Source organism: Brassica napus, chromosome A3 (genome assembly GCF_020379485.1).
Source record: "Brassica napus cultivar Da-Ae chromosome A3, Da-Ae, whole genome shotgun sequence".
Classification (NCBI taxonomy): domain Eukaryota; kingdom Viridiplantae; phylum Streptophyta; class Magnoliopsida; order Brassicales; family Brassicaceae; genus Brassica; species Brassica napus.
The window spans coordinates 1453961-1478194 of record NC_063436.1 but is presented as its reverse complement, the minus strand read 5'-3'; the positions used below and the strand labels follow the sequence as shown (position 1 = coordinate 1478194).

Here is a 24234-nt window from a genome sequence, read left to right as displayed (position 1 = left end):
CAAAAATATATTAAGATCTTCGTTAATCCTCAAATTAAAAATATAGTGCTTACTACTTTTTTGCTCCTTGTTCAACATAAACTATAATTCATGTCTGAAGCAATTGTATACATAAATGGCAAACAGCCGAAACGAGTAAGCAAGCAGGAATCACAAATCATCAAAGCATATGTATGCAACAAGTTCTTAGGATTATTCCAAATGACCATAACCACTCAACATGAAAGAGTTTTTTGATCTAATGTTTTTCTGAAACAAACTCCAATGTGTTGGGTTAGTAGCAGTATTTGGTGGAGTAATCTTTTGGAGCAATCACGAGCCCACGACCCTTCCTTGCACCACGGAAGACGGTCTCAATGATATCAATAAACTCATGCTTGTCCTTCATAGCCCAATTGATCTTGTTGTTGTTACCAGTTCCAAGATCGATCATAATGTGTTTGTTCCTGAAGAAGAACATGACCGTCGATGGATCGTAGAGCTCGTACATGGTGTTGAAGTCTGGAACCTCACTTATGTCCACCAGATATATCACCGCAAAGTTCTTGATCGTCTCAGCAACTGATGCCAACTCCTCATCCATCTAACATCAGATCAAAATCATTTAATCAGACCACAACAGTAGCACAAGCTAAACAACACATTAATGGCTTAAAACCAAATGTAAACAAATAATGAATCAGACAACAACACGAGCACACAATAAACCCCTAATTCTCATCGGTTCCAAGCTAAAGAAGACACTAATGGCTTAAAACTTTCAAGCAATCGAAACAAAAGATCGTAACTTTATAGAACGAGAGTATATGATATTCGAAATTAAGGAATCAAAATAGAATCAAATTGAAGATGGAAGAAACTATACCTGCATACAGGTTTCATCCCAATCATGGCCGAAACATATGACCACGAGACACTCTTCCTCGGTTAGAATCGCCTGATCAACAGCCCACCCGGAATGCAAGTGAGGTAGAAGGTACGACATCGTCTCGTAGCAACCATTTCAATCCGTTTCGTGCCCTAATCTTTTATTAACGACGATGACCGACTATTATGACCCGACCCGACCCGACCCGAGAACAGACTGATTTAGACTTGCTGTTACGTTTTAGTTAGACCCAATAATAATGGGTCCACGAGATTGATAAACAGAAGGTGAAAAAGGTTTCTATACACTTATAAGAGTCCATAAATTGAGCCTAGGCCCATTAAATAATTAAACGGTGTCAGAAGTTGGAGCTAATAGCGAAGATAAAGGAACCTGGTTAGACCAAATATCATGTAATTAGTATTAGTCGATCACCTTAGACCAGTCGACATCGTACACATCACGGGCACCTTGGTCAGCAATCAGAAAATCACTAAGCGGACCAGGCTTGATGACCGTTGTGGTTTTAACGTCTGGCATGAGAACAAAACAAAACATTAGACACTAAAAATTACTGCTACAAAGAGAAAACAAATACAAACAGGTGAAACTATTTACCCATGTTAAGTGACATTCCACCCTGCGTTGTCCGAAAACTTGAGTGGAATCCTCTACATCTCAAGATGTTAGGACCAATTGGTTCGCGGCTTTCATTGTGGAAAAAAGACCGTCTCACACGTAGGGAACCCCTGCAGTGTTTTCCCCGAGGTTATTATTAGAGAGACAACGCCAAAGATATAATAGTATCATGAAAGAAAACATATACACACTTACTGTCTAGCAGCATGCTGATGTAAGATGATGTCCAAAACCCTTACTGTCTAGCAGCATGCTGATGTAAGATGATGTCCAAAACCCTTATTGCCTCCAGTGAATTCGGGGATTCCTGCCCACGCATAGCGTTAACAAGAGACTGAAGAGGGATTTCGAGATTGCGAGCAGCGTTGAACGAGACTTCAACTGACTTGAGAGGGTTAGTCCTGCATGATATATAATTTGTCAGTCAGAATCAAAACTAAAGCACTCAAGTGAAGGACGAAAGTGATTGATAACTTTTACGTGGTTGAAGAATTCATCCCAAGAACCGCAGGAAAATCATTATGCCTATCGGGCAAAGAACCCAACGTAAACACCATGTGGTCTCCATCATAGATAAACTCTATGCCAACAAAATCAGAGTCATAAACCCTGTGAACCAGGTCAAGGAGTTCTCTTCCAATCCCTTTCTGATCAATAGGGTTGCGCCCAACATTATGGACGAAATTTACATGTTCAAGACAGCAAGATTACACATCATTGAAAACTGAAAACAAAAAACTAGATGAAATGAAAACCTACCCTGTATCGGTAGAAATATTCCGGAAGATTGGCAAGAATGACTTGGAAATGGTTAGACACAAGCGGTATTATGCGACCGTTTGTTCCAAACCCCGGACGAGGAGGCAGTGAGTACAAAAGGCGATTCTCCTTTGCTGATTCACATGTGCTAGACTCATTATCGCTAGCTTCATTATAGCTATAATCCATATCCATGTCGATGTGAGGAAGAGAAAGATGAGGAAGAAGAATAGGAAGAGGAAGATGAGGAAGAGTTAATAAAGAGTTGATATTCCTATGTCAAAAATAAAATAAAAATGTTTGTTTCATTCATACCTTGAATGAGGAGCTAGCAGCTATGAACTTAATGCTCTCACGTACAAGGAAGAGAGCAAAACACTTCATCAATCGAAAATAAAAAAAATCAAGATCAACATCGAGAGTTGATATTTCATACTGTGGAAAAAAAAATTAGTATGTTTCAGACATACATTGAAACATGAGCTACATTGAATTACATCATTATCAGATGTAAACTTGGTTTTGTGTCGACCCATGCAATGCAAATTAATGCTCTCACGTACAAGAAAGAGTGTCACACTTCATCCAAGTAAAATCAAAAATCAAAATCAAATCCCTAATTCGAAATTAAGGAACCCAAATCGAATCAAATTGAAGATGAAAGAAACTATACCTGCATACAGGTTTCATCCCAATCATGGCCGAAACGTATGACCACGAGACGCTCTTCCTCGGCTAGAATCGCCTGATCAACAGCCCACCCGGAATGCAAGTGAGGTAGAAGGTACGACATCGTCTCGTAGCAACCATTTCAATCCGTTTCGTGCCCTAATCTTTTATTAACGACGATGACCAACTATTATGACCCGACCCGACCCGACCCGAGAACAGACTGATTTAGACTTGCTGTTACGTTTTAGTTAGGCCCAATAATAATGGGTCCACGAGATTGATAAACAGAAGGTGAAAAAGGTTTCCATACACTTATAAGAGTCCATAAATTGAGCCTAGGCCCATTAAATAATTAAACGGTGTCAGAAGTTGGAGCTAATAGCGAAGATAAAGGAACCTGGTTAGACCAAATATCATGTAATTAGTATTAGTCGATCACCTTAGACCAGTCGACATCGTACACATCACGTGCACCTTGGTCAGCAATCAGAAAATCACTAAGCGGACCAGGCTTGATGACCGTTGTGGTTTTAACGTCTAGCATGAGAACAAAACAAAACATTAGACACTAAAAATTACTGCTACAAAGAGAAAACAAATACAAACAGGTGAAACTATTTAGCCATGTTAAGTGACATTCCACCCTGCGTTGTCCGAAAACTTGAGTGGAATCCTCTACATCCCAAGATGTTAGGACCAATTGGTTCGCGGCTTTCATTGTGGAAAAAAGACCGTCTCACACGTAGGGAACCCCTGCAGTGTTTTCCCCGAGGTTATTATTAGAGAGACAACGCCAAAGATATAATAGTATCATGAAAGAAAACATATACACACTGTCTAGCAGCATGCTGATGTAAGATGATGTCCAAAACCCTTATTGCCTCCAGTGAATTCGGGGATTCCTGCCCACGCATAGCGTTAACAAGAGACTGAAGAGGGATTTCGAGATTGCGAGCAGCGTTGAACGAGACTTCAACTGACTTGAGAGGGTTAGTCCTGCATGAGATATAATTTGTCAGTCAGAATCAAAACTAAAGCACTCAAGTGAAGGACGAAAGTGATTGATAACTTTTACATGGTTGAAGAATTCATCCCAAGAACCACAGGAAAATCATTATGCCTATCGGGCAAAGAACCCAACGTAAACACCATGTGGTCTCCATCATAGATAAACTCTATGCCAACAAAATCGGAGTCATAAACCCTGTGAACCAGGTCAAGGAGTTCTCTTCCAATCCCTTTCTGATCAATAGGGCTGCGCGCACCATTATGGACGAAATTTACATGTTCAAGACAGCAAGATTATATATCATTGAAAACTGAAAACAAAAAAATAGATGAAATGAAAACCTACCCTTTATCGGTAGAAATATTCCGGAAGATTGGCAAGAGTGACTTGGAAATGGTTAGACACAAGCGGTATTATGCGACCGTTTGTTCCAAACCCCGGACGAGGAGGCAGTGAGTACAAAAGGCGATTCCCCTTTGCTGATTCACATGTGCTAGACTCATTATCGCTAGCTTCATTATAGCTATAATCCATATCCATGTCGATGTGAGGAAGAGGAAGATGAGGAAAAAGAATAGGAAGAGGAAGATGAGGAAAAGTTGATATTCTTATGTCAAAAATAAAATAAAAATGTTTGTTTCATTCATATCTTGAATGAGGAACTAGCAGCTATGAACTTAATGCTCTTACGTACAAGGAAGAGAGCAAAAGACTTCATCCATCTAAAATAAAAAAAATCAAGATCAACATCGAGAGTTGATATTTCATACTGTGGAAAAAAAAATTAGTCTGTTTCAGACATATATTGAAACATGAACTACATTGAATTACATCATTATCAGATGTAAACTTGGTTTTGTGTCGACCCTTGCATGCAAATTAATGCTCTCACGTACAAGGAAGAGAGTCACACTTCATCCAAGTAAAATCAAAAATCAAAATCAGATCCCTAATTCGAAATTAAGGAACCCAAATCGAATCAAATTGAAGATGGAAGAAACTATACCTGCATACAGGTTTCATTCCAATCATGGCCGAAAAGTATGACCACGAGACGCTCTTCCTCGGCTAGAATCGCCTGATCAACAGACCACCCGGTATGCAAGTGAGGTAGAAGGTACGACATCGTCTCGTAGCAACCATTTCAATCTATTTCGTGCCCTAATTTTTTATTAACGACGATGACCGACTATTATGACCCGACCCAACCCGAGAACAGACTGATTTGGACTAGCTGTTACGTTTTAGTTAGGTCCAATAATAATGGGTCCACGAAATTGATAAACAGACGGTGAAAAAGGTTCCCATACACTTATAAGAGTCCATAAATTGAGCCTAGACCTATTAAATAATTAAACGTTCGTGCGCCCAATAAGTATGACTCAGCGAGATTTGAAAAATGGACGGTGGGAAACGTATTAGACCACGTAACTCTGGTATGGGCTACCGTAGGTGATTACTTCGGTACTACAATCTAAACTATCCTATCTAAAATCTTCGTAGAGATCAGAAAGAGCTATCAATTCTCCATTTGAAGCTCACTCTCTCTTTTTTCCCTCTAAATCTCTCTCAACGATTCCAAATCTTACTTCTCTGAGCTCTTCGCAGGATCCATGGATATCTATTCGTCCTCTTTCCATCAAGCTCACAACAAAGTCTCTCTCTTGCGTCGTCAACCCTCTTCCCCGGTCAACTCTGTCTCCGTCATCGGATTCTCGCTTCCGCGGATCACTTCTCCTTCTCTAGCTAAATGTCGCCGGAAACGGAGCTCCTTTGGCGTTGTTAGAGCTTGTGTTGCTGTGGAAGAGAAGAAACGAACTGCTATCATCAGAATTGGTACACGGGGAAGGTAAAAAGTTTCTCTCTTTATTGCTTCTCGTGTGGCTCACTGATCTGTTCTGAGTCTATGAACGTTTGAATTGTAATGGGTTTGCCTTTGTTTGTTTAGTTCTGATTCAAAGTCTCGATTTTGATCAGTCCTCTGTTTGGATCAGCTTCATGGGGGGTTTGAGTGAGTTATAGTGGACAATGTCAATCATTTGGTGTGTTTATGTAGATGTTTGGATGGTTTAGAGATGAAATGTTGTGCTTGTGGTTCTCCTTCGACAATCTATGCATTGTTTCTGTGTTTGTTCTAGTAGCTAAATCTTGTCTTGTGGTTAGTGGTGGATTGAGTTTAGCTCTGATGAGTGTGGACAATGTCACTTCTTTACCATGTAGATAGTTGGATGATTTAGTGTGATTAGTATTGTGATTAGAGATGAAATGTAGTGGATTCGGATTGCATCACTGGCGGATTGAGTTTAGGTCTGATGTTATTAGTAGTATTGTGGTGGATTAGCATTGTGATTACTGGTAGATTGAGTTTAGCTTCTGATGAGTATTTATCATCTTTGTTTTCTTTCTGCTTATGTACTCTCACTGTGTAGGACAGTCCTCTAGCTCTTGCTCAAGCCTACGAGACACGAGCAAAGCTCCAAGCAAAACACCCGGAGCTCACCGAAGACGGAGCCATCCACATCGAAATTATCAAAACCACCGGTGACAAGATCCTCTCTCAGCCGCTTGCTGACATCGGTGGAAAAGGTCTTTTCACCAAAGAAATAGACGAGGCTTTGATAAACGGTCACATCGACATAGCAGTCCATTCGATGAAGGATGTCCCTACTTATCTACCCGAGAAAACGATTCTACCTTGCAACTTAGTGCGTGAGGATGTCAGAGATGCGTTTATCTGTCTGACTGCAGCTTCACTAGCTGAGCTTCCAGCTGGAAGCGTTGTGGGAACAGCTTCTCTCAGGAGAAAGTCTCAGATACTTCACAAGTATCCTTCATTAGCTGTAAGTTTTTCACTTGGTGAAAGGGACTGATGGTTCTTATTTTGTTGTTTCTTATGAGTTTTGTTGTCTCTGCAGGTTGAAGAGAACTTTAGAGGGAATGTGCAGACAAGACTATCGAAGCTACAAGGAGGGAAAGTCCATGCAACTCTATTGGCATTAGCTGGTCTCAAGAGATTGAGTATGACAGAGAATGTCGCATCGGTCTTGTCTCTCGATGAAATGCTTCCAGCTGTTGCTCAAGGAGCAATCGGAATCGCCTGCAGAACGGATGATGATAAAATGGTAATGTCAAGCTCTCTGATGATGTTTACTATTGGATTTGCATCTCTGATATGCTTACATATGTAGGCAAGTTACTTAGCTTCGCTGAACCACGAGGAGACAAGGCTAGCGGTTGCATGCGAGAGAGCGTTTCTTGAGACGCTTGATGGCTCGTGCCGTACTCCTATTGCTGGATACGCGGCTAAGGACGAAGAAGGCAACTGTTTCTTCAGAGGATTGGTTGCTTCCCCTGACGGTACTCGAGGTATGAAAACATTTCTATAAATTTCTTATCTGAGAAACATTTATTTATTTCTTATCTTTTTAATCTTTGGTGACAGTTCTTGAGACCTCAAGAAAAGGTCCGTACGTGTTTGAGGACATGGTCAAGATGGGGAAAGACGCTGGGCAAGAGCTGCTTTCTCTTGCTGGTCCTGGCTTCTTCGGAAACTAACCATTCAATGAAGAAGAAGTTAAATTAAGAATGATGGCTGTTGTATGGACAGTGTCTAGGGTTTAGGAGTGTTTCCAACGTCTTCCACCTAAATTTGTTGTAATTTTTGAGAGAAGTATAACCTTACTGTGTTGATTGTTGTATTTAGATTACATTCTCTTGAAATTGTACCCTTTTTTTAATATCTATAGAGGAACAACTAATAAACATAGACTTTTGCACCAGCGTTGAAAGGTCAAATACTAGATTACTAATATAATCTCCAAAATTCTAAATATGAAGACAAAAATAAAATATTAATATCAACAAACGCAATGTTTAAAATATTTTATTAATCATTTGAAACTCATTATATCAATTGGGTACATAAGTGTACCAAACGACAGTTTCAAAACATAACAACAACTTGGCATGATTTGGTGGCGGTAATGATCAGAAACGCTTTGAAGGCAAAGGGGTGGAAGAAAGGAAGTGAGAGAATAAGGAAAGAGATTGGGCTGGAGCAAAGACCGGAACCTGATGACCGGCTCCTCTCACGGTGGCAAAGGTTAATCCTCCGGCGTAAGTTTCAACCCATCCAGCTACTTGACTCTTGTGGAACCATGACCTCCACGGTGACACCACCTTAGGTCTCATCTTCTTTATGCTATAACGTGTAGATGTTACTGGAACTCTCCCATCCGTATCTCCACTATATCCAGAATCAAACCAATAAATAAGTAGAGTGATTAACGAAAGTATATATATATAGTTATTATATTTTTTTCTTCAATTTCATCTAGAATTTCTATACAATAAAAAAAATCTTGTGTTTAGAAAATCGGTATAGGGAAGCAAAAACGCCTAGTCACCCGCCTAAGCACTAATCTTTTATCAGACGCCTAATTACCGCTTAGCAATTTCACAATTTCAAAGAAGATAGATAATATACCTATAGATCCAGATGCGGAGGCCGCCTGCCAAAAGCTTCTGGATGATGGGAATCACGGTGGGAGGAGCATCATTCCATCTTTTTATTACCCCACTGAATCACACACATATACATACATGTAAAATGTGTTCTTTAGATACGTGGTCAAACTATAAACGGTTTGTCCATCTTTACTTACTAAAATGTTATACTAATTGTAATAACTCATAACATTTAAAGTTAAATGAATCGAGTCCCTAGTCATTGCTAGTACTATACGCAACGTAACTAGGACTAACCTGCAAGGAGAATACGGATAAGGAAGGTTTGTAACGTTCGCATGAAGTGCAAGCTGCACATCTTTCCGGTTAAAATAGTTTTCGGCATAACCTTCAGTGCATGGATCATACCCGGCCGGTAAGCTATCCCACAAGTCCTGAACATTTAAAAACATTAAAACTAATCAACTTTGAGAAGGAATTAAGATGAAAGATGATCGTTACACTACATTACCATAAACTAATATATTATCCCTAAATTTTATTAGTAAATTTGCATAGTACATGTATACGTACGTGTGAAGTTAGGAGACGAGGAGACACGATGAGTTTAGGTTTTCTTGGAGAAGAAGACGAAGAGGAGAGGCAAACGGGCGTATAGATGCTGTATATATCGATATCGCTGTAAGCTTCCATGAAAGCTTTGAAATTGTCGTTACATTCTACGGTCTGGTTGCTCTTTTGCTCTTCCTCAAAACGGCACATGCCATGGATGTTGCTGTGGATCTCGTCAGATACTATAGCGTGGCTCCATGCGTAGTCCACTAGTCCTGCCATGTCTGTTTCCTCATTGATCACCGCGTTACCAATCTGCAAAAGCAGTCACTTAACCATGAATACCTTTTATATATTGCAAGAAAAGTTTGTTTTTCCTTGTGTCCGCAAGTAACCTTACTACTTAATTAGTACATACCATGAAACCCTTAAGATTGATGTGCGAGCCTCTTGTAACCTTCTTGTTCCTGTCGTAAATGGCATTCGCAAGTTGTGGAACATAGTGACCTAATTAAGAAAAAGAATATAATTTCATATACATATTGATTTTGGAGAACCTTAATCCAAAAAAAAAACTCTAATAAAAATATAGTGACCATTGATTGTCTTCATTATTTTCAGTGTGGAGAAAACAGTTTTTTTATTATTTACCTTTATTTCATATGTTTAAATTTGTTATATTATATGTAATGGTTTCAGGGTGTTACAAAAAAAAAAAATATATATATATATATATGTAATGGTTTCAGACCAATTTCGATAAAATAAAATATTAAAAATATTAAACTCATAACAAACCGGATTAAGCACTTACCGGCGTAACTCTCTCCGGCGATGTAAAACTCGTTGGATCGGTACTCAGGAAATTTCATGAACCAGTTGATCAAGAAAGCAAGAGAATCCTCTGCACTAACTTGATCTCCAAGCTTATGAAGATCCATTGAGTTATTGGTATACGAGAACCCAACCCCAACCGGTGCTTCCAAGAACAACATATTGGCCTCTGCTTAACATATTTTTAAAAATGTAACCCACTTCTAATACTGTATACTTACATACGTGTGTGTATTCATTATATTTAAATGCAAATATCATATTATAAATATGGTAATTTAATTCGATGCAAGTACCTTTGTTCCAAGAGAACTTATTGAAGGTAAGGTTGTCACCGCCGGCGCGAACAAGGAAAGGGCCTAGCTCTTGTGCAGCTCCATAGGCTATCGATGAACAACCAGGTCCTGCATATAGTATAATTTTAGTTTTAATATTGTAAATGCTTTCAATTTGTAGTTAGTGACTGAATTGCTTAGTATAATTAAGAGAGTTACCATAATGTAACATTTAAAGTTTAATTATTTTGAAATTTGGCGAGAAGTTTCACAAAAATATATTTGACTAAAAGACATGCAAACTGATTATTTATTGTCACGGGTTGTAACAAAGACGTCAATATATTGTCACGGGTTGCTGTCGATGGATACCAAAGATGAATACAACAACGCAATCATTCATATAAAGCTAAGGCCGCCTATTCTTGCATGCCTACTTAAAAGTTTTTTTTGTAGTAAAAATTGAAAATTATTATACTTGTCTATGTATATACTCCATGTATTTGAATATTGAGCATCTTATCTATATCACCATTTAAATACACGAGGTAGATATTTCTCGTGTTCCTAAATATCATAATATTGGAATGCGAACCGTGTGTGGAAAAGGACAAACAGTATCCAGTACTAGATTCGTTAAATTAATGAACAGCTACCAAGAATGTGGACAGAAACTATATAAGGACAAAACAATCTAGAAACAGGATTTGGAGTTTTGCACATTGAATGTTGAGTGGGGAAAACAAAGGCACTGAATGATATAAGTCCAAATAATTGTCAGAGAGTCAGACCATTATAATTACATACGTCTCCGGTAAGTTAAAAGGTTTTACCGAATATACACTGCTGATTTTATAGTATATTGGGACCTGTAAAATTATTGCAACATGATTGCTAGTTTTCAACAACTATCGATGTACTAATTGCAACATGTCGACAATAGATCATTTATGATTCTAATGAATTTGCAACGGCCACAATATATACATTAATACATATGTATATAAATACGAACAATTTTCAGTTTCACATTAATAAAACTTGGACTATAACAAGTATAAGTGTCCTAAAGAGACAATAAAGTATTAAAAGCTGTTTCACAAAGAGTACTAAGGTAAACCAAATAAACAATATACACACACTTTTTGTTAAAACAAAACAAAATGCACTATATTATGAGTCTTATGACTGAAATCCACAATTAAAAACCATTACAAAGTTTTTTATTATTAATTACGTGAAATTACTCCTTTTCTAGTCAAAGAAATGTTGTTAATGAAGAGAAGAGAGTGAGAGAGAAACTGACCTCCGTTGAGCCAGAGGACAAGAGGACGACCTGAGGAGTTTCGTTGGGCTTCGAAGAACCAGTAGAAAAGTGCCTTTTGCTTCTGTCGTGGCCCGAGATTCACGTAGCCGGCGTAATGTCTGAAGTTAACCGGTGGTTGTCCAGGCAAACCGGTTACCAGGTCATCTTCCTTCCTCCCGGACGAAGTCGTTGCCTTCTTCTCAGGATTCCTGCCCCAGGCTATCGCCGGTAACACCAGAACGCATAGTAGCCAAAGTGCGTGCTTTTTCATCGCCAAACACTTTCTTCTCCTGTTTTAGAAAGACGAACTATTGATATGATGAGAAAATGCCCCCACTAGCTCTTTTTATAACGTTTTAATTTTACTACATGTCTTTAAAAGGCACATAGTGAATTATTATGTTTTAACCTTTTGTTTTTTTTATACAGGAAAGTTGTTTTAAGCCTTGGTTTTATTTTATTTCCTTGAGGCACATAGTGAATTTTTAATTTTCTAACCTTTTATGATATTTAAAAGGAAAAAAAAAAGTAGAAGACAAAATTACTGTTTTCCTAACTATGTCACTCTTTGAAACTCATGCGAGTTTTTCAATTCAATTGTGTATCTAGTAAAAGTAGGAAATATTTTATAAATGATTTTATGTCAGATTCAAGTATTGACTAGATACTTCTTTGGAGAAAAGCATTCACATCTTCGAAGTTATATCCTGTTAATGGGCCTCGGTAGGCTACAATATAATACGTCTGCTTCCTCCGGCATTAGTCTCAACCCATCCAGCTACTTGACTCTTGTGAAACCATGACCTTCGCGGTGACTCCACCTTAAGTCTCATCTTCTTTATGCTCTAACGCTTAGATGACATAGATGTTACTGGAACTTTTCCATCTGTATCTCCTTTACAACCAAAAGAACCAGTCTTTTAAAAAGTTTTAAACTAACCAACTATCAATAAGTAATGATTAACTATGTATACTTAACTTGAACCAAACTCAAATACACCAGTGTTACTGATTTAAGGATCGTATTTAATTGCATTTAAATAACATGAAAATTTTCGCTTATTTCTGATTGATTTTGATATGAACATGTTACATGTAGCATTGACCTGCAAGCTGTGTACGGGGAAAAATATTTATGACGTTTGCATGGAGTACGTTCTGCACATCTTTTCTATTGAGTCTTAAACTTGTATAGTGTTTTAATATTACATATAGTTTGTAAGTGTCTAGGTTATTTTATATCGTATAGTTTCTTTTAATTCACAAATCTATATTCTCCATATCGTAATATGGTCTTGAATGGAATGATGAAATGGATCTTTAAATGGGCACAGGTAAAAAGAAAAGACAGAAGAAGGAAAATCTCTAATTTCTCCATATATTTTATTGTACTGAGTATGACTTTTGCAAATTGCTAAAATATATCCTGATTAATTCGAATTGGTCATCCCGAAAACATCTAAACGAAGAAGTCCGACGTAGAAGTTGGGAACGTGGACACTACGATATTTTTTTCTTCTTTTAAACCTTACCTTACTTTGGTTTTATCTTTTTTATTATTAAATTAATCTTATCAACATGAATATTTGTCCAAATTTTTCCACTGTTTGTTTTTCTTACTGTTATTATCTTTATAATTATTTTACTAAGTATGGTTCTCTATTGTAGACGATTTTGCTCATATATCGTCTGAACTAGTGACGTCATAAATAAAAGACAAGACACTGTCACTATTTTTGAATATTCCAACTTATGCAGATGACCTTTATGCATAATCTTAAATTTGGAATACCAATTCCAAAAGGCAAATGAAAGTGGACATTCCTTTAATTCTCACTTAGTATTTCTTTGTTGAAAGATAATAATGTGTTCTTAAGATGTTTTTTTTAAGGATTTTTTTTTTTTTAAAAAAATTGCTTGTATATATATAATTAGTTGTTGACTTTCATGTGTCTGTTGTCTTTTTTTTTATTTACTTCATTTCCTATCTATATTTTGCCCATATTTGTTATCTTTTTATTTCTGTATTACCTTATAAAATTTTGCTTTAGCATTTTTTGCGATACTATACAACTCACTGTACAGTAATTTATCACAAGTATTCGTTCAAAATTTGTAAGACCATCCGCAACGGAGGTCCCTAAGGAATCCTTAACATTAATCCTTAAGGTTAATGAAATATAATAATAATATTTTGGCTTAACTAACTATGGATCAATCCTTCAAGAAGGATTGGAAGGACTTGATCCTTAATACACGTGTCTCCTTATCCTCCTCTTTCTCCTTCGCTCTCTCTATATCTCCTCCCTGGCTCTCTCTCAATCTCTCCTCGCTAGCCCCATCATCGCCCACCATGGCTCCTCTATCATCTTCCTCTTCTTCTTCATCACCCAACCCTAGATTATTTTCATAAAAATTGGGGCTTTCTCATCCGATCCCAATCGAGTTCTCACCTCAGGTTCGTCGAAAATTGGGGCTTTTGCTGGATTAGATCAACACTATGCTCGTTGCTATTGGGAGTTTTCTAAAGCTCGACTCAGGTATCGTAAAGTTCGAACTTTTAATTCAAATCCTTTGTTTAATAAAGTTCAAAACTTTAATTCAAATCCTCTGTTAAAAATGGTATCTTTTAGTGCTAATTGATGATACTAATTAAGGCATGTGTTCGTGTGTTACAGGAAGCAGATTCGTATGTTTCCTTCTCCACGACTTCTGTATTTTGACACATTCGTTGTTTCTTTTGAAGATATAAAGTTGGAAGAATCGAGCAGTTAGAAACATCTGACCAGGCAAAAGCCAGAGGTGCAAATACTGTAAGTTGTCTTGGGAAGATGTCAACAAGGGTGCAGACTGTTCTTGATTATTTTATTTTTCACTACACTAGTTTCACACTGTCGTTAAATCAATGCCTGTTCTGATCTGATTGTCAGATAATACCGAGGAAGCTAGTTCAGGTATTAACTCCATCAACAGCAAGCGAGGGTAATCTAGGGCCTGATCCCGTCCATCTCCTTGCTATAAAAGAGGTTTGTTATTTGTCTTAGACAAGTGAAATTTATTCAAGTATTCGAAACTTATACTCTTCTTTAGAAACTTTCTTCCAGCAGTAAGACTTTAGGATTAGAATGCCAACATTTGCTGGGTAGTTTTATTTGCTAGAGAATTGCCTTGCATTATATTTAACCGAACTGCAGACTAATTCTCTGTATAATATCCTCTGAATTTTATTGTCAGTCCTTGTTAATGCATTCCTTCTTTTCACAAGGACCACTATTTGTGTTATGTTTGTCTCGTATGCTGGAGAAAATGATAGCTGATATAAGCCCTATATTAGTCATGATATTTTAATGCAAAGCATTGATTTGGCTAGTTCTTTTAGAATAGCTTAGGGATTAGCTTTTGGTTACCATAATGAATTGATGTCAGCTTTGCTTCTGAACTTTGGCTTTAGGTGAAAATGGAGCTAGAAAAGTGTTCAACTGTCCAGAAGTGGCCTGAGCTATGGCCTAAACGGCTTGTGAGTGTAAAGCCTCAAAGTGTTTCGGCTGACACAAAAACATCCAAGAAAGATACAGAGAAATGGTCAGAGATTGTATCTGATGTCTATCTTGAACGTTTAGCTGTAAACTGGTCTAGCGTGAGGAATGTGATGGACATGAATGCTGGTTTTGGCGGGTAACTTTTTACATTTTTTTTTTAATTTCTAAGAACTCCTAAAAGGGAAACACCATTGGACACACAAAATAGTGTGGAGTCCTTAACTATTCAAATTAACAAAAAAAAAACAAAAAAAATACTATAATAATCTTAAGGATTCAAAGAGCAAGTCCACCATTGTGGATGCTCTAATAATTTATGGCACCGTGATATCTCCGTCGTATCTTCGAAATCAGTAGGAATTATTATTTTAAATGAAATTAAAAAAGCGATAAATTCCAACCGCTCGGAGCGATATTTCAAAGTCTTAACACGAATGCACAACGACCCTTTCCTTCAGTTCGACTTCAATGGCGAAAACCGAGAAGAGAGCCAGAGAAAGAACCGTGTCTTCTTCGTATTTTCTAGGATGTTTTGGACTCTCCCGGAAAATATACTCCGACAAGGCGAAGGTTGCGGCGGAAGTGGGTTGCGAGATGAAGAAGAAAAAGAAGCGAAGTCGGTGGCTTCTATGTTCTAAGTTTCGCTATAAGAACAGAGAGATCAAACCGGCGCCGATCGAGGAAACGGAGATAACTACTTCAAGTGTAGAAAATGAAACTGATAAGAAGAAGCCCGTTTCACTGATAAGTTGTATCACTACTGATCGTACGAATGTTCTGGCTGATGATAAGGCCGTGAATCAGGAAACCAAAGAGGTATCTCTCTCCGTACAATCTCAAAAGACTTAATTCACTTTATTGTGTCAGAAAGTTATTTTCAGACAATTAAATTTATTTTCCGACCAACATGATTTTCTCATTTTCTTGGTTTCTAAAAAGGTTAAATCATATTTGTGGATCTACCGATGTGATAAATCGTTTATTGAATTTTTGAAACTTTATTTTTTGTTGTTTGTTGTTTGTTGTTTGTTGTTTATTCATTCAGACAAAACCGAAGGAGTTACGAGACGTAACCACCGACCGATCAAAACCCACTGAAACGCTGGCTTCCTCTAGAGAAGACACGCGTCCTGAACGAATATCCAACACGAAACCGTCTCGGGAGACAACCGGTTCACGGGTCAGAAAGTTTGACCCGGTTATTGGAATTTCGGTCATTATATTGACGCTGGTGATCATGTTAGTTTGGGGTCGAGTCTTTGCGATTCTCTGTACATCCGCTTGGTGTTATTCTCTACCTCGTCTCAGAAACGTGGCCGCGTTGGTAAAACGCAGCGCTAGCGACGGTTCTGCACGTTTGAATTCATAGTCGTATAAAAGAAAAGTCGTTTCGGACGTGTTTCTTGGACGGCAAAATCGCGTTTCGTTGTAGTGACGATCGATCTCTTTTTTTATTCGTTGTTTTCTATATATTATAATTGTGTAATCACTTTTTTTAAGCGATGGATAAACGTTGTCTCCGTTTTCGGTTGTGAATGGATACATCAAATGAATAATATATTGTCTGTGGTTTTTATATAAAAGTCAATATTTAGCAGCCTATTATATGAATTTTATTGGTTTTATAGCGTTTGGATTGGTCCGAGTGGAATATTCAGTGATGTTACGTGATATAAATCAAGGAGCATGAGCAATATATAGTTTTTTTTTCCTTTGTATATTTTTTGTTTTCTTTTGTTATATACGTATAAGGTTTTTTTGTAGCTAGCTAGTCGTCGAGAAATTTAGAAATTTGGACTTCCAACTATTGTCGATAAGAGGTTTGGTTTATTCGTGGAACACGTGAAAGAGTTTGAAGCCGTCATTGTTACTTTGGTGAATTCGTTACACTTCACAAATATTATAAACACTTCTATTATTTTTGTTCTTTTTCTAAGCTATAGATAGTTAGTGGTAATATCAATACAGGAAACACGATCAACGAAGTTAGAGACAGAGACAGGAAGAGCAAGAGAGATCACTGTATCTTTCTTATTTCATATTACTTTTTTTTTTGTGTGTGAAAATTTATCGATCTTCACTAGTATTGGTGATGATCATTAACCCTTTAGCTTTAAAATTGGGTTTCTCCAAATTATATATATATATATATATATATACACAGAAACAATGATGATCGCACTGATTAAATTACAAGAATCATCTAGTGCGCAAATAACGTTTGTATGGTTTTATATATGTTATTTGCTGCCCACGTTTTTCCGTTCTTCGTTGATCACTAGATGTGAACCTCGTGACAATGACATCGCACCAATTGTATAACACTGTAATACATCATGGGACCCAACCCAAGTTTCAGATATCAGCTAATCTTTGCTGTCTTTTTGTTTTTTTTTGTTTTTGCCTCAAATCTCAAACTTGATCATATTTCTAAACCCATTTTCCTTCTCCCATATTTAAAATCTATATAGAGCATTTAGATGGTGATTTCTGTATAAACGAACAATTTCAATGTGGTTCAAGTTCTGCGGTTGAATGAAAAGGATACAACATCAAACATACCAAAGAGCCTTTTTTTCTTATTTTAACAAATACTGTATGAATAGATGCATGAAAATACAATTCAGTATTGTGTGGGCAACGTTTATCATCTTTAGAAAAATAAAAAAAAATGACTACGCTAAGATGAAACCCAATGGTACAAAATATTTGTATAACTTACAAAAAGAACCATCATTACATTTCACTACCACAAGCTTTCTCCCTTCTTTCAGATTTTCTCTAATCTCTTTACTTCTATTTACTCGCATTAAGCCTAAAACAGCTTCTTTCTGCTTTTGATTTGTATAGTTTCCAAAAAAATGAATGGGACAGTTAAATAACAGAGAAACTGACCTCTTGTTTTTCTCAGTCCATAGCAGCCTTGTTTCTCCTCCCTGTTAAAGGCTTTGGTAATCCATCAAAGATTGAGCTTGTAATAGCCGCAGGTGTGAGCAAATCAGGCTTCAAGCTCCATTTAGAAGTCGGCCATAGAGATAGTGATGATGAACCGTTACTACCGTCTGGATCTTGTAGACTGGAAGCACTCGACGATTTTCTTACACTGCTGAAGCTGTCTGAGACTGAAGCATCCATCAAGTTGATTGGTACAGGATTGAAATTACTAGTAGTCTCAGATTCTGCTGCTGATAGATTAGTTCTGCTTGAGGCTTTTGATCTCAAGGCTAGGCCTTTTCCGGCTATTGATAAAAACCCTCCGTTGCTGCTGCTGTTCTCTTCTTTCAACAGAAGCTCTGGAGTCCGGGATGAAAAGTCGGCTACAGATTTTCGACGTCCTCTTATAAGCTTATCAGAACTTGAATCTTGATGGGTAGTGTTATCAGGTGACTGGTTGATCTCTTCGAGAAGTGCATTGACTAAGCTTCTCGATTTCCGGTGGTGATTTAAAGGAGTGTTAGTGGATGGGAAAGGTCTGAGGTATTGACTATCACCGTTGTTTTCTGACTTGTAATTTCCCATCTCCAAGCTTCCTCCTACAGAGACAGTTCTGTTTGCTGGTTTCAGCCCGTAGTAACCTTGGAGTGAGTTCATGGCTGGAGAAACTTTCTTTTCAGAAGATTTCAATCTCAGAGATTGGAATGAGTCAAAGACATCGCCGTTGCTATGGTTTGGTGGTTCCAGTTCGTGGCATGAACATCCCTCTCTGAAAATAAGATCCCATGTGTATTATAGAGCAATGAAAATTGGATCACTTGATAATGAATAACAACAATTGCTTAACTTTAGGAGACAAGAAGCAAAGCTTAGGTAATGTAAACTGCTCTATCCATGACTGGAACTTAAGCTAGCTAGCAACCAATGTGAGAGAAGAAGCAGAGCTTAGGCAGTATAAACTGCTCTGCAATAAGAATCCATGACTGGAACTAAAAGCTAGCTAGGAACCAATATGAGAGACAAGAAACAGAGCTTAAAAAGTGTAAACTGCTCTGAAATAAGAATCCAAGACTGCAGCTTAAAGCTAGCTCACATATCAAAGCTTTAACTTGCAAAGGTCATAAAAAGAAAGGCATAGAAATGAATTAAACGTTTAACAAGAATAAAATAGTTACCCATGGTTTAAGGAGCCATTAGACAAACAAGGAGAAGGAGGATGTCTTCCAGGTAACGGAATCTGAAGAGACTTGAGAGCAAACATCTGAAGATCAGTAACAAGCCCATTCATCTTCTTCACATCTGCAACCTGATGCAGAATTAAAAAAAAATCAGAACATCAAATCAAAAGTATACACCTTTTCCTCATTCCTCGATTCAAAAGCAAATAAAATTAAAAACTTTTTACCACTAGTCATTAACTCAAATTCTACCTTATCTCTAATTAAAATACATTTGAGTAAAGCAACGATCGTTAGAACTGTTACCTCGACGCCGTACTTGATGGCAATGCCGGCGAGAGTATCGAACTTCGACACGCGGTGCTCGATATAGCCACGCTCCGGGGAGGAACCGGAAGGCGGAGGAGGAGAGGAGGTCGGCGACGGGATCCGGAGGATGTTGGATCTAGAAGGACTCTTCTCCGATCGATCTAAGAATCCTCCGCCGTAAAAGCCGTTATTATCGTCGCGGAATTTGCCGTTGGTGTAATCAGGAGGAGTCCTCATCCCATTGCGAGCAGAGAGCCTTCTCTCTCGATCCATAAACATCCTCAATCAATCTTAGATCTGATGATCAGAATTCAACATCGAATGAACGGTGAGGATGGGAGAAGGATACAGAGGAGATGATGATCGATGAAGAGGCGACGAGCGGTTAAGGAGAGATCTCTCGTCGGGGCGTGTGGAGTTTTACCAAATTGTGTTTAATGATCTTTTAATAATAGACGAATTAACTCAATCCGATCCAAATTAATTGCATTTTTTAAGAATTTTAAGAGTATGCTTTCAAAAATAAAACACTTAAAAAAATTATTGCATTATAACATTTGCTTTAACAAGATGATTCTTAGTTTCATTTATACTCTTAAAGAGTCAAGTAAACAAATTTTTTTTTAAAAGGATAATTATAAGAAATGTTCGAATACTTTAAAAGTTATCTGGTTATGGATAATAAATCCCTTGCTTCTCTACAGGGATGAAATAACAGGTTTTAAAGTCAGAAGCCAAGTCTGTGAATTTGACAAAAAAAGGTTCCGTATAATGTCGGCCAAGGGGGGGAGAGAGTTAATTTAAAGGAATCTATCTTCTTTGCCTAAACTTAATTACTAGGGGTGGGCATTTCGGTTTAGTTTCGGGTTCGGTTTGGATTCGGTTTGGTTTAGGTAATTTGGGTTTTATAAAACTCAAACCAATTAAAACCAAAGTAGCTTTGGTTTGGGTTCGGTTTGGGTTTAATTTGGTTCGGTTCAGTTCGGTTCGGTTTAGATTTAGTTCGGTTTATATTATTATGGTCTAGTTTTGTTCGGTGTAGTTCGGGTTGGTTATAAAATATGAAGGCATCAGTTTTATATTTTTATTAAAATATAATCAACTCATAAACGATAGAGTGAGAATATAAAAACTTATGCTACATGATTTTATATATAATAGTATTATTTGAATCGTATTTCTAATTTTTTTTAAAGATATGAAAGTTATGAAAAAATGAAAAACAAAACTTTAACTAAAATTTGCAATATGTTAATACACATATATATCATATATATTTTTACTATATATATATATATATATATTGGATTATCGGTTTGGTTCGGTTTGGTTCGGTTTAAACCCAAACCAAACCAAACCGTTCGGGCTGAGTAAAACATGAACCAATTGGGTTACATAAAGAGCACGGTTTGGTTTGGTTCGGTTTAACTTCGGTTTGGTTGGTTCGGTTCGGTTCGGTTTGGGTTTTTTGCCCACCCCTATTAATTACTGAACTAAGTAAATACAACAACCTATATTAGAGAGGTATGGTTTTAATTAAACACCTCCCTAGATAGTGAGTGGTCCATCTCCTCAGCTGGCTTTAACTGCTTGGTTTGAGAAGATGTTTGAAATTTGATGTGGAATAGAGAGAGAGCTGTTTATTGTCGGTGATCATGACAACGTTTTGCTGGAGCTGTATTTACCTCCACCAACTTACAAATCTTTCTTCAAGGATCTCGCAGTTGTTCAGTTTGATGTTCAACAATGAAGGTTGGTTTGCAAAGATGTGATGGATATGGGAAGCAAAGCGTTCGGTTGTCTTGTAATCATAGGGAAGGGATTGTTCTGTTGTTCAGAACGAGGAACACATGCCATGTTTGTATTAATATATTGGTAATTTAAAGGTTTGTAATTTTGTTATATTATAAAGTTCAAAACGAGATTGTAAACAATATATGATTAAAACTTATTTTATTGATTTTGGATTAAAATACAAGGTTTGATATAAGATTACAAAAGTAGATATTTTTAAAAAGAAATTCAAAATTTTAAAATTTGAAAGATTGGAGAATTAAAAAAAAAAATATCATAAGATAAAAATTGTTTGCGTCGCTTTTCACTTATAGTAATAGTAGGAGTATTTTATAACAAAAGATGCTTGCTTAGTATCTTGATATATGTTTTCTTTTGAATGGTACTGATATTTACATTGATATTTTTGTCATCTTATGAGTGATGTCGACACTTTGAATGGTTGATTGACGTTGAATTTTGTTATTTTATTGCAGAAGCTTTTGTTTGGACTCATGTCTATTGATCTTCATATTTGTTGAGTAGTTTTTTTGTACTTGTACATATATACTCTGTATATTATTTGTCATGTTTGTCATTATGAATTGCCTACAGAGAAGGAGCAAAGGAAAAGCCATATAAGATCGAAATTCTATTGATTAGATTGAGTCAAAACTTTTTCAAAGTTGTCTGTTTTTATCTTGTATTGCGTCTCATTGTGTGAGCTATGTGCATGATGGTATAAGCTTTAGGAGGACAGCTTTCCACAAAGGAAGACATGTATGTGCATTTTTGCTTGCATTATCTCATTTAACTAAAGCTTGGAAGAGGTTTATGCATGTTCTTGGTAGAGAGGAGATATATACCGTTGGTTTGCGTTTGATTAAAGAGAAATTTATATGATTCAGGGAACGACTGGTTTTCCCGCTACCACCCGTAAACGCAGCTTAAACTACACATCCGTCAAATATCATATCAAGAAAGATAAACTGATCAGTTTTGAAACTAAACAAAACTTGGGTTAGAAAACCACTCTATATATAAGTCAGCCGGACCTACTCTATAAGCCTTATATATCGTGGCCCATATAATCTAATCGCCGCACCTACTCTATAAGCCCATATGAACTTAGGGCTTCCTATATTTTGTTTCTTCACTTCTATATAAAAAAAAAAACTTTTGAGCTTAGTCGTAAACCCTACTTGCTTCCACCATCTTTTTCACTCTGCCGCTACTTAAAATATGGGAAGCGATACAGAAGCAGAGAAGTCGATCCAAAAGGAGAAGAAAAAGGTCATCTCTCTTGCTCCGATCGCTAAACCTCTCGCCGGCAAAAAGCTCCAGAAGAGAACATTCAAACTCATTCAAAAAGGTACCAATCATGTATGTTTATTATCACTATCCAACTGTGTGTTTTAATACCTCTCTTTGATTTGTCACAGCTGCTGGAAAGAAATGTTTGAAGAGAGGCGTGAAGGAAGTGGTTAAGAGCATAAAACGTGGCCAAAAAGGGTTAGTGTGTTACATTTTATGCAATGTTTTGTGTGTCTTGAATGATACGTGTACAAATAAGCCGATGCTCTGGATTAAATAAAATGAATGTAGCATGGTACTGTACACGAAAATTGAATTATGGATCGACATGTCTGCCATCTCTGATTTAATATATGATTAGACGGCCTGGTTTAGATCCACATTTAATATCTTTGTGACCATCTCTAGTATGCATATGTCTGTATAATACATTTGTAATTGCACCTATACGTGTACAATTAAGCCGATGCTCTGGATATTTAATAGAATGAAGGTAGCATGGTACTGTGCACGTAAACTAAAATCGGATCGACATGTCTGCCATCTCTGATTCATGTTGTGATGAGACGGCCTGGTTTAGATCCACATTCTTGTCTTTTGTTTAGTACTTGAGATCATTAGTTGAACATGAGTGGTTGAGTTCATTAATATAATTGTTTGTTTGCGTAGAGTTAAGTTTCACATTTTAGTTTTTTTTTTCTAATTTAAATTCGTGTACAATTAAGCCGATGCTCTGGATGAACTAGATGAAGGTAGCATGGTACTGTGCACGTAAACTGAGCTTGCTTGCGGATTGATATGTCTGCCCTCTATGAGTTTTTCTTTGATTAGAGGGCCTGATTGAGATCCACATCCTATGTTTTTGCTTGTGTTTTGGTTTGTTTTTTATGTATATCTGTGATCCGTGTACAATTAAGCCGATGCTCTGGATTAAATATAATGAATGTAGCATGGTACTGTCCACGGAAACTGAATCATGGGTTTGAAATGTCTGTGCCCTCTTTGAGAACCTAACTGGTTCTTTGATTTGCGGGCCTGGTTTAAACCCACATTCTCTTTGTCTAAATTTTGCATTAAAATTGATTACTTGTTTCCTTTAATGCCACTCTTTAATCTTCTGCCTTGTGTTCTAATTGAGTGTTCTTTGTTATGTAGAATATGTGTTATTGCTGGAAACATATCTCCGATTGATGTGATTACCCATCTTCCAGTCTTGTGTGAAGAAGCTGGTGTTCCTTACCTCTACGTTCCTTCCAAAGAGGTAAGCCAATGGTCTTCCTTTTAATTTCTTGTCTCTTGTCCTATGGAGATTGTTCTTGGGTCTAAGACAGTCAAATGTTTGTTTTGTGTAACTCAGGATCTTGCGCAAGCTGGTTCTACAAAACGACCAACGTGTTGCGTCTTGGTCATGCTCAAACCGGCTAAAGGGGATCTAAGCGCAGAAGATCTTGAAAAGCTAAAGACAGACTACGAACAAGTCGCTGACGATGTTAAAGAGCTTGCCTCTGATGTAATCTGATTAGAAACTAGAATCAAAGAGCACACTTAACATGTGTTTGTGTCGTATCTTAGTGGTTTTGTTGGTTAATGAATATGATTAGATTTGAAGGACTTGAAAAATATGCTTTTCACATTTATTCAATTCTGTTGTTTCGAATTTGTGTCGACTGCAATTCAGAACATAAATTACAATTAATAATTTTAAGACATGATAAATACGGTAATTACAGAACAGCTTAAAATGTTAAGACAAGGAAAATAAAAACATCCCAACAACTTTTGTCGTGATTCGAAACTTGGGTCGAG

The 24234-nt window shown here is 37.1% G+C and overlaps 6 protein-coding genes, 1 long non-coding RNA gene, 1 other non-coding gene and 3 pseudogenes across 9 annotated transcripts in view; 8 read left to right on the top strand and 3 right to left on the bottom strand.

Moving 5' to 3' along the window:
- Positions 1-80: 80 nt before the first annotated feature.
- LOC125593081 (thioredoxin-like protein YLS8) overlaps positions 81-24234 on the bottom strand; it is a 31113-nt gene continuing 6959 nt past the window's right edge. Inside the window, exons 2-4 of one of the 2 annotated variants that reach the window (XM_048769061.1) lie at positions 22537-22540; positions 2940-3062; positions 81-583 (exon numbers count right to left, since the gene is read on the bottom strand). In XM_048769061.1, coding sequence (XP_048625018.1) covers positions 275-583; positions 2940-3059 — 429 coding nt within the window. In that variant the 5' untranslated portion in view covers positions 3060-3062; positions 22537-22540 and the 3' untranslated portion in view covers positions 81-274. Of the gene's footprint in view, positions 584-865; positions 993-2939; positions 3063-22536; positions 22541-24234 lie in introns of those variants that run through there. The other variant, XM_048769064.1, reaches the window with a different exon arrangement.
- LOC111210448 (porphobilinogen deaminase, chloroplastic) lies at positions 5424-7726 on the top strand. The gene is made up of 5 exons (XM_022710845.2): positions 5424-5796; positions 6382-6787; positions 6863-7069; positions 7136-7313; positions 7390-7726. Exons 1-5 carry the CDS (start codon positions 5561-5563, stop codon positions 7500-7502), a joined length of 1140 nt encoding a protein of 379 aa, XP_022566566.2. The 5' UTR covers positions 5424-5560; the 3' UTR covers positions 7503-7726.
- LOC111214756 (serine carboxypeptidase-like 35) lies at positions 7818-11717 on the bottom strand. The gene is made up of 8 exons (XM_048769029.1): positions 11382-11717; positions 10097-10204; positions 9781-9969; positions 9385-9473; positions 8988-9281; positions 8712-8848; positions 8434-8526; positions 7818-8193 (listed from the first exon to the last, which is right to left on the bottom strand). Exons 1-8 carry the CDS (start codon positions 11650-11652, stop codon positions 7935-7937), a joined length of 1440 nt encoding a protein of 479 aa, XP_048624986.1. The 5' UTR covers positions 11653-11717; the 3' UTR covers positions 7818-7934.
- LOC125593083 lies at positions 13503-14164 on the top strand. Its single transcript, XR_007328993.1, has 2 exons — positions 13503-13921; positions 14060-14164. It is a non-coding gene; the product is annotated as an uncharacterized LOC125593083 (long non-coding RNA).
- On the top strand, positions 15262-16547 carry BNAC03G03420D (uncharacterized protein At5g23160). Its single transcript, XM_013825065.3, has 2 exons — positions 15262-15736; positions 15966-16547. The coding sequence occupies exons 1-2, from the start codon at positions 15389-15391 to the stop codon at positions 16287-16289; spliced, it is 672 nt and encodes a 223-aa protein (XP_013680519.3). The 5' UTR covers positions 15262-15388; the 3' UTR covers positions 16290-16547.
- Positions 17607-19840, bottom strand: LOC111210446. The gene is made up of 3 exons (XM_022710841.2): positions 19339-19840; positions 19030-19160; positions 17607-18623 (listed from the first exon to the last, which is right to left on the bottom strand). The coding sequence occupies exons 1-3, from the start codon at positions 19618-19620 to the stop codon at positions 17828-17830; spliced, it is 1209 nt and encodes a 402-aa protein (XP_022566562.1). The 5' UTR covers positions 19621-19840; the 3' UTR covers positions 17607-17827.
- LOC125593079 (H/ACA ribonucleoprotein complex subunit 2-like protein) lies at positions 22285-24065 on the top strand. The gene is made up of 4 exons (XM_048769057.1): positions 22285-22486; positions 22557-22626; positions 23584-23689; positions 23786-24065. The coding sequence occupies exons 1-4, from the start codon at positions 22357-22359 to the stop codon at positions 23945-23947; spliced, it is 468 nt and encodes a 155-aa protein (XP_048625014.1). The 5' UTR covers positions 22285-22356; the 3' UTR covers positions 23948-24065.
- LOC125607838 lies at positions 22708-22813 on the top strand (annotated as a pseudogene).
- Positions 22914-23018, top strand: LOC125607840 (annotated as a pseudogene).
- LOC125607841 lies at positions 23173-23283 on the top strand (annotated as a pseudogene).
- Positions 23366-23482, top strand: LOC125607837. Its single transcript, XR_007338894.1, has one exon. It is a non-coding gene; the product is annotated as a small nucleolar RNA snoR100 (small nucleolar RNA).

Excerpts from the sequence above, each read along its gene's own strand:
- LOC111210448 (XM_022710845.2), top strand. The coding sequence starts at position 5,561 with ATGGATATCTATTCGTCCTCTTTCCATCAAGCTCACAACAAAGTCTCT. Across the intron at positions 5,797-6,381 it reads AGAATTGGTACACGGGGAAG|TCCTCTAGCTCTTGCTCAAG; the intron begins GTAAAAAGTTTC and ends TGTGTAGGACAG. Across the intron at positions 7,314-7,389 it reads TTCCCCTGACGGTACTCGAG|TTCTTGAGACCTCAAGAAAA; the intron begins GTATGAAAACAT and ends CTTTGGTGACAG.
- LOC111214756 (XM_048769029.1), bottom strand. The coding sequence starts at position 11,652 with ATGAAAAAGCACGCACTTTGGCTACTATGCGTTCTGGTGTTACCGGCG. Across the intron at positions 9,970-10,096 it reads TAAGTTCTCTTGGAACAAAG|AGGCCAATATGTTGTTCTTG; the intron begins GTACTTGCATCG and ends TATGTTAAGCAG. Across the intron at positions 8,194-8,433 it reads CTCCGCATCTGGATCTATAG|TGGAGATACGGATGGGAGAG; the intron begins GTATATTATCTA and ends TTCTGGATATAG.
- BNAC03G03420D (XM_013825065.3), top strand. The coding sequence starts at position 15,389 with ATGGCGAAAACCGAGAAGAGAGCCAGAGAAAGAACCGTGTCTTCTTCG. Across the intron at positions 15,737-15,965 it reads TGAATCAGGAAACCAAAGAG|ACAAAACCGAAGGAGTTACG; the intron begins GTATCTCTCTCC and ends TTATTCATTCAG.
- LOC111210446 (XM_022710841.2), bottom strand. The coding sequence starts at position 19,620 with ATGTTTATGGATCGAGAGAGAAGGCTCTCTGCTCGCAATGGGATGAGG. Across the intron at positions 19,161-19,338 it reads CCATCAAGTACGGCGTCGAG|GTTGCAGATGTGAAGAAGAT; the intron begins GTAACAGTTCTA and ends ATTCTGCATCAG. Across the intron at positions 18,624-19,029 it reads AATGGCTCCTTAAACCATGG|AGAGGGATGTTCATGCCACG; the intron begins GTAACTATTTTA and ends TCTTATTTTCAG.
- LOC125593079 (XM_048769057.1), top strand. The coding sequence starts at position 22,357 with ATGGGAAGCGATACAGAAGCAGAGAAGTCGATCCAAAAGGAGAAGAAA. Across the intron at positions 22,487-22,556 it reads ATTCAAACTCATTCAAAAAG|CTGCTGGAAAGAAATGTTTG; the intron begins GTACCAATCATG and ends GATTTGTCACAG. Across the intron at positions 22,627-23,583 it reads ATAAAACGTGGCCAAAAAGG|AATATGTGTTATTGCTGGAA; the intron begins GTTAGTGTGTTA and ends TTTGTTATGTAG.